The 8,660-nt window shown below is 38.2% G+C and overlaps 1 protein-coding gene across 1 annotated transcript in view; it reads left to right on the top strand.

The window, feature by feature from the left end:
- Positions 1-6,139, top strand: part of LOC123231529 (O-acyltransferase like protein-like) — a 75,735-nt gene extending 69,596 nt beyond the window's left edge. The window contains 4 exon segments of the mRNA XM_044657797.1: positions 2,970-3,102; positions 3,723-3,909; positions 5,048-5,190; positions 6,005-6,139. Of these exon segments, the coding sequence (XP_044513732.1) occupies positions 2,970-3,102; positions 3,723-3,909; positions 5,048-5,190; positions 6,005-6,139 (598 nt within the window).
- The last annotated feature ends 2,521 nt before the right edge of the window (positions 6,140-8,660 follow it).

Below are 8,660 nucleotides of genomic sequence, written 5' to 3'. Positions count from 1 at the left end.
TCCCTCTCCCCCAAAGCTCCCTAACCCCCCTTAGCCGAAGCACAATTCCACTGGGTTTTACATGTATCAAATATCAAGACCTAATTCCATATTATTGATGGTTGAACTAGAGTTATTGTTTAGTGTCTTCATCCCCAATAATATCCCCATCAGCCCATGTGTTCAAGCAGTTGTTTTTCTTCTGTGTTTCTCCTCCCACAGTTCTTCCTCTGAATGTGGCTAGTTTTCTTTCTTATAAATTTTGGTATTTTTTTTAAAGCTCAGTATAAATGCCGTCTCTGACACGAGGCTTTTTCTCATCCTCTTCTGCCCAACTGCTAGTGCCTCTCCTCACGTATGTGTGTGTGTATCTCCCAGTTGGAATTTTTAACTTATTTTTCCCCTTTTAACAACTATATATATATATATATATGTATATATATATATATGTACATTTATACACATAAAGCAATTTTTTAAAATATTTTATTTTAAATATATGTTTATATATGCATATATATAAATATATTAATTATAATATATATAAATTTCTTTACATGTATAAATGTATAGAGGTATATTATAGATATATTTTACAATTTCTTTACATGTATAAATGTTGATTCCCTTGATAGAATATAAGCTTAGCAAGGGCAGGAACCACTTCATTTTGTTTCTGTGTGTCCAATATCCAGGACAGAGAGTGTCTGGCACATGGTAGGTGGTAAATAAATGCTTGCTTGATTGATTAAGCCTGTTCTTGGACTTTTCTCAGGAAACTAGCAAGAGACGATAAGAGCATTTGGTGATGTGGTGATATATAATGACCATTTGTATCGGGATATAAGACTTGCAAGACAATTTTTATCTACATTATCTCATTTGACCTTACTCTAATCTTGAGTGGTTATTATTTATTATTTATTAGTATATTATTAATTATTAATTACTAGTATTGCCATTTTTCTATCTCTTACTTTACGACTTTGTTGGTGCATCCTGAGAAAAGCACTTTGGAAGCCTCAAAACATCATATGTGCGTATGCACATGTATGAGTGCATGCTCACATACATATATATATATATTGATATGTGTATACAGGCATACTTCAGAGATATTGCAGGTTTGGTCCAAGACCATCATAATAAAGCAACCATTGCAATAAAGTGAGTCACGAAAATTTTTTGGTTTCCCAGTGCATATACAAGTTATGTTTAAATTTCACCATAGTCTATTAAGTATACCATAGTATTATGCCTAAAAATTAACATACATACCTTAATATAAAATATTTTATTGCTTAAAAAATTGCTCACCATAATCTGAGCCTTCATTGAGCCATCATTGTTTTTGCTGGTCGGGGTCTTGCCTCGGTTTTATGGCCGCTGATTGATCAGGGTGGGGGTTGCTGAAGGTGGCTGTGGCAATTTCTTAAAATAAGACAACAATGAGCCTTGCCCAGTCAATGGACTCTTCCTTTCATTCAAACCCTTAGAGGCCGTTGGAGGGTTATTAACTGGCCTGATTTCAGGAAGCCTGAGGAGAGGAAGAGAGATAGGAAGAGCCAGTTGGTGGAAGAGTCAGAGCACAGACATTTAACAGTTGAGTTTGCCATCTCATATGGCAATTACAGAACAATTACAGTAGGAACATCAAAGATCTCTGACTACAGATCACCAGAACAGATAAAATAGTAATGAGAAAGTTTGAAATATTGGGAGAATTACCAAAATGTGAGGCTACAATAAATACCACCAGAATCAGATTAAAGTGTAATTGGGGGGGGGGGGAGCAGCCTTTATCTCCTAAATATAAATTTCCCAACTTCTTTTTCTCATTCCAGTCAACCAAGATTTTCACTATTTCTCTTCTTGGGACCTATTCATTGCCTCTTCCAAGCCTTCTCCTCCATTTGTTCTCAGAGCTTCCACATAGCTTTCATCCACACCATCTCAAAGCCCTTTCTTTTTTCAAAACAGCTCAGCATTCAGCTATTCCATTGTGCCTTTTCAAAATGTGTGGAACTCGGCAACAATCACTAAAAGGGTTTCTTTCCGCTGTTCCCTTGGCCACTTCTGGATTTGCTGAGGATTCAAAGATGAAATACTGAGTATCCTTACTTTGAGAAAAGGGAGGTGTGGCACGGGATGATGATTGCTGACATTGGTTCACACAAATGAAGATAAAAGAACTAGTCTTGGTGCCTTTCTTAATAGGTCCACTTGCTCTGGAACAAGAACTAAAAGCACAGACAAAATTATTCCATTCTGTGGCTTCAGACAGTTCCAATTTGCCTTTTTAATATATTTTTTAATATTTTCTAATTGCTCAAATTCATACTCTCACTTTCTCTACTAGGTGATCTCACCTGGAGGCCATTTGACTCAAGCTCCCTCAACTCTCATTCTCATCTTAATACTTTCTTGTTTTTCCCTTTTCTCTAAGTGTCTGAAGATAGCTGTGCTTCTTCAGACTCATAGGCTTTACGGCTAGAAGGGAAAAGGAAGGAAATAAGCACTTATATAACACCTACTATGTGCCAGGCAATGTGCTCTATTTGATTTTCACAACAACCCTGGGAGGTAGATACAATTGTTATCCCCATTTTACAGTTGAGGAATCTGAAGCAGAGAGAGATTAAGTGACTTGCCCAGAGTCACACAGCTAGTAAGAATCTGAGACCAGATTTTAACTCAGATCTTCCTATCCAGCTCTCTATCCGCTATGCAACCTAAAGGCAGATAGAAGGGAACTTTGAAATCATTTAGTCCAACTCTCTCATTTTTTACAGTTGAGAAAAATGAGGCTCACTGAGATAAGTGACTTGCCAAGAATCATCACTGGTTCTAGAGCCAGTTATCTTCCCACTTTCCTAGAGTACTACTCCAACTTGTCCTGCTCCTGTGCCCGTGGATCTTTGGGCTCCTGCTTTCTTCCAACTCTTTTGCCTAAATCTTTTGACCTTCTTAATTTCCTGAAATTTTTTCAGAGCACATGAAGCCATCTTGTATTTCCTGGAGTACTACACCAAGCCCTACTGCCGATATGGACCTTTCCTTGTGGGCATGTTACTTGGTATTTTCATGCACCACAATAACCAGCCCAACATTCTCAAGAGCAAGGTAAATCCTTCCATGAGAGGCAATGTAGGGAAATGCAATGCCTAGGAATCAGAAGACCAAGGCTTTAGTTTTGCTCTACTACTAACTAGCTGGTAAAGACTTTAGGCAAGCCATTTTGCTTTTCTGAGATCCAGTTTCTTCATCTATAAAATGGAAAGAGGGGGGAACTCAATAATTCCCAAGACCTATTTTAGTTCTAAAACTCGTTATGCTCCTCCTCTTCCTCTATGACTCACCATCTGGAGTAGACAACCAGAGAGAAGAAAGCCATGAAAGGCAGCAGACAATTTCCCTACGTGTTTCCAAGATCTGAGACCTTGGACTTTGAGAAGTAGGAATGAAAGGAAGTTCTTCGGAGTGCCCAAGAGCTAGTGACATAGACTGGGGTCAGAACATTGCAAATCCCACATCCTTCCTCCATTCCTTCCTGCCCATACCGCATACATCCAAGATAATCTTTCTGACATACTTTGGCCTTGAGACAAGGCTTGCAAAAAGGATACCACAGAGGCAGCATTAGCAATTGCAGTGAATAAAGAAAGAGACGTATGAAAAATGGTAGGAAGAGAGAAACAGTGACAGTACAAAATAACCTATAAATAATATTTTCCCTCCCCCAGGCACAGGCTCTTGCTGGGTGGCTTTGCTGCTTATTCACCCTCTTCACAGTAGTCTCTTTGGCATATATGGTAGATGACTCCTTTGACACTTATTCAGTGGCAGCTGCTATTTATCAGGCACTTCACCGAACTCTGTGGGCTGTTGCTGTGGGCTGGATCATTTTTGCATGTCAAGAAGGCTATGGAAGTATAGTATAGCATAGGACATGTATTACTGAGTCATTTGCCTTGTTTTTAGGAAGGTGACTAATGTTAAAAATGGGAAAAAGACAAAACAGAAGATGACCATAAAGGACTTTATATTAGTGAAATAACCAGTTACTAAATGATGTTGGTTCAGTGATGATAAAGTATAAAATCTGATTATATCTAAGCCACTGTATGGCTCTGTTTTGTTTTTGTTTGTTTGTTTATATGAAAATTTTCATATTTTAAGGTTTTTGTAATTACACATAAAAATTTTTAACACTTTTACAGTTTTGAGTTCTAGATTCTCTCCCTTTCTCCCCTCCCCACTCTTTGAGAAGGCAAACAATTTGATTTAGATTATATATATATATATATATGTATATATATGTAGTCATGCAAAACTTATTTCCAAATTTATGTCTCTGTTTTTAAAACTGTATAATTTAAATCCTTTTTTTCTAAAGTTGAGTTTCAAAATAAGACACACCAATTTGTTTAAGAAGCATGTTCAGTTGGGGCAGCTAAGTGGGACCAGGCCAAGAGATGGGAGGTCCTGGGTTAAAATCCGGTCTCAGACACTTAATTTCCATTGCCTAGCCCTTACCACTCTTCTGCCTTGGAATAAATACACAGTATTGATTCTAAGATGGGAGTAAGGATTTAAAATAAAAATTAAAAAAGAGTATGTTCAGTGGTGTTCTAGTAACTATAGTGGTTATTAAGGAAATTAGGGAAAAGTTATAGTGGTTATTAAGGAATATAAGGTTGTTAAGGAAAGTTATATAATGGTTATTAAGGAAATTTATATCCATGTCATGTCCCAGCTTCAAAGATCAAGAAGAAGACTGGTAATAGGGGGCAGCCTGGTACAGTGGGAAGGGTTAATTAGGAATCAGAGGATGTGGGTACAAACAGATTTCTGAACCTCTCTGGGCCCACTAGTAGCAAAAAGAAACTATTCCTTCATGCTTTGATAATGGCATTAGTCTCTTTTAAATCCAAATAATTAGATGCTTCCTTAGAATAGTTTTTCTATATTTTGACTTCTAACTGAAAAGAATCAAAAATGAGTTATCTGACCCAGGCCCAAAGGAAGTGTTTACTACCACAGTGAGTCAAAGACTGTTTCTTCCCAGGTCTGGTGAATCAAGTGCTTTCTTGTGACATTTGGAATTTACTTGCCAACATTAGTTACGCCTGCTACTTGGTACATCCGATGCTGATCATACTCTACAATGGCCTTCAGGAAACTCTTATTCACTACACTGACACCAACATGGTGAGTTCTCTTGTTGGCTCTTTGTGACACTTACAATCTGCTCTTTCACTGGGAAATGAAGGCCATAAAAAGCCATTTTCTTTGAGCCTAATTGTTCTTGCATTTCTTTGAAAGAGGGAAGAACTATTTTGGCATAACATGACATCCTTCTAATTTTTCTTTCTTTAAAAGGGCTTGGGGGCCAACCAGCCTGCAAAGCTATGTGATGAACTCATAATGGTGAATTCTAGGATTATGGAATTTTAAGAGAAAAAGAACTGGCTGAGGTCTAAATGGAAATATAGATAAATAATACTTTACACTATTACTACAAGGCATTTTCTTTGTCATTGTCTTTGTGTTTTAGAAAATTGACATCAGATATTGAATAAGTATGACTAACTGTGGTCATCCTACTGATTCCATCATCATTTGGTCTGGATCAATGATTTCATTAGTATGGTGGATTCTCATACAGATTTGCAACTTATCTGTGACTTCTAGTCATATAAAAAGCTTAGATCTCTGTGGAAAGCAGGGTAGATGTCAGAGATTTCCATGGAAGAGAAGTATGTTTAAAAATATGGGGAAAAGGCTGGAAAGTGTGGTATAGGAGAGGACAAGAAGGAATCCTAGGCAGGGGTGTGAATGGCTTTGCTCCAATGCATATGTTTATATGTATATACATATATTTGTGTGTATTTGTTTATATGCATATGTTTATATTGAAACTCTGATTACAATTGCATGTTTACTGAGTAATAGGAAAAATGTCAGTTAATTATTTTTTTCCAGAGAGCAATTGTACCCACTTGGCTTTCCTTTCCTTCCTTAGTTCTACCTTTTCTTTGGACACTGCTTCTTGACATTTGCCACTGGAATGGTCTTGACTGCATTCACTGAGAAACCTTTTCAAGAAATGAAGCAATATCTTCTTGGGGCAGCATCCACTGGTCATCAGAATAGATAATCTTCACACTGTGAGGATGGGATTGACCAATCTACATGGATATCTTGTCTTTTAGGGTAGTTGTATTCCTGCAAACTTGTGTGTGAATCAAAGAGGGGACCCCTCACTTAAACCAGGAGTTCTCAATCTGGAGTCCATTAATTTTTTTTAAATGATAACTATTTCAATATAATTGGTTTTCTTTGTAATCTATATATATATTTATGTATATATAGTAAAGATCATCCCAAACTGGCAAAACAGGGTGAATTTAATGATTTGCATAATGAAATACCATTATCTGTTATTTTGCCTTCTACTAAGAAAATCATGACATATCATATATTACATTTCCTTATGAATATACTCCCAAGCCCAGAGGACCCCCCAGAGGAGTTTGTGGTTCAGTCTCACTGAGTCTGACTCCAGAGTGGCCCTGCCCCCACCTGGATTAAATAAAACTCCAGAGAAATCTCTAAAGAAAGTGTTGGCCTTGGAAAACACAGAAACACCAAAGTAGTTAGAAAGAACAAGTTTTTCATCAGGTTGAGGGAGATGGTGCTCTATTGACCACCACACAGAGTCACGGGTCTCTGGGAACACTGTCTCCAGGACAATGAACCTCCAAAGGGGGAATTTCCAATGAACTGAAGAACTTGGGGTCCTTTATACACTCTGGGAAATTAAGGAAAGGAAACACACACCTTTTGGTTACATGGAGGCCCAAGAAAGAGGTTGTAGCCAAGACTGCAGTACATTTGGGGGTTCCATAAAACAGGGTCATTGAAAGCTTAGGTGTGGGTCATGATTAGGGTTTCCCCAGATATGGATGGAGGATACCCTCCCAAAAAGGTGCACTGGACAATATGGGTATCATGTATAGGATAGATGTTTATTTTCTTTACAACAGAATTTATACAGGACACAAAAGACACAATGGCACACAAATATTGTCGTTGTTCATCATTTTTCAGTTGGATCCAATTCTTTGTGACCCTGTTTAGGGTTCTCTTTGCAAAGATATTGGAATGGTTGACCATTTCCTTCTCCAGCTCATTTTATAGATGAGGAACCTGAAGCAAACAGGGTTAAGTGACTGCTCAGGGTCACGCTGCTAGTAAGTTCTTGACTGAGGCTAGATTTGAACTCAGGGAGATAAGTTTTCTTAACTCCAGGCCTGGCACTCTATTATCTGTGCCACTTAGCTTCTCCTTGAATAAATATAGAAAAAAAATAAAGTATTCTAATGGTCCATTTAACTCAGTATATTTCCCTAAAAGGTAAAGACATTTTGCATTACTGAAGAACATATATTTTGCATTTATCTTAGGCCTACACTGCCCAAAGAATTCAAAGTAATTATCATAGAGGACCTGCAAGGTTCGAATCCCTTGCATAGCCAAGATTTTAGTTCTTCACATATAAGAAAGCTCTAGCAGTGATATTCTTCTCTTCTGTGAAGCATTCTTAAGGAAGTTTATTCCTAGGTGCCAAATTCTACATCTAGGAACTCTCAAACTCAGTATTACTATGAAAATATAAACACCATAATTGGAATTGTATATTCCTCTGGCTTTTTTACCACTGATCTCTACAAGAAAAGGGAAGGGGAGGGAAGGAAGGGAAGGAAAGAGAAGGGAAGGGAAAGAAGAAGGGAAGGGAAGGAAAAAAGGAAAGGAAAGGGAAGGGAAGGAAAAAAGGAAAGGAAAGGGAAAGGAAGGGAAGAGAAGGAAAGAGAGATTAAAAAAAGAGAAGGCAACCAGGGCCTAAAGACAGTTCCATACTCACCTAGATAATAAGCACATGTTTCCAGTTGCCATGTGCAACTATTTTAAGCTAACAGTGTTAATGGTTAACAGTCCCCCTGTCCCCTTCCTGGAAGACAAAGAGAGAGAAAACATGAGAAAAGAATACCAAGATTGAAGGATCCAATAAAGAGAAAAGGTAGAATTATTTCCATATCCCTTGTAAATCAAGGAAAGAAAATGGCGGAAGGAGGTGGAAAGTGTAAGAAGACTGGAAAGGTAGAGGATCTTATATTTGATCCTGGAGGCAATAGGGAGCCACTATAGTTTATTGAGTAGAGATGTGATGTGGATAGACATGCTCTTTCACTTGAGGCAGACAGACCCATCAGGAGGGTATTGCAGTAGTTGGGGCATGAGGTGGCCAGGGCTTGCACCAGAGGGGAGACAGTGTCAAGGGAGAGAAGGGGCATCAGAAAGAAGTGTTAAGGGGGTAAAATTGACAGGCCTTGGCAGCAGATTGGTTATGTGGGGGGCAAGAGAGAGTGAGGTCTTATTCTTCATCTGCAAAATGAAGGGGCTGGGCTGGATGATCATTAGCGTGTCTTCGGCCACATTTTGAAAAGCCAAATGAAAACAAAATAAGCTATACCATGACATATCAATTAGCTGAAACTGGCTTCTGCAATACAAATACCAGCCAAGCTGGGCAAAGACCCAGGGAGTTGGCAACCTTACATTCAGCTCTAATATTCTATGATCCTGGGATTCTTTTCATCCTGGCTTGGCGAATGGAT

The sequence above is a fragment of the Gracilinanus agilis genome, chromosome 1, assembly GCF_016433145.1.
Source record: "Gracilinanus agilis isolate LMUSP501 chromosome 1, AgileGrace, whole genome shotgun sequence".
Lineage (NCBI taxonomy): Eukaryota > Metazoa > Chordata > Mammalia > Didelphimorphia > Didelphidae > Gracilinanus > Gracilinanus agilis.
This window is presented reverse-complemented; position numbering and strand designations above follow the sequence as displayed.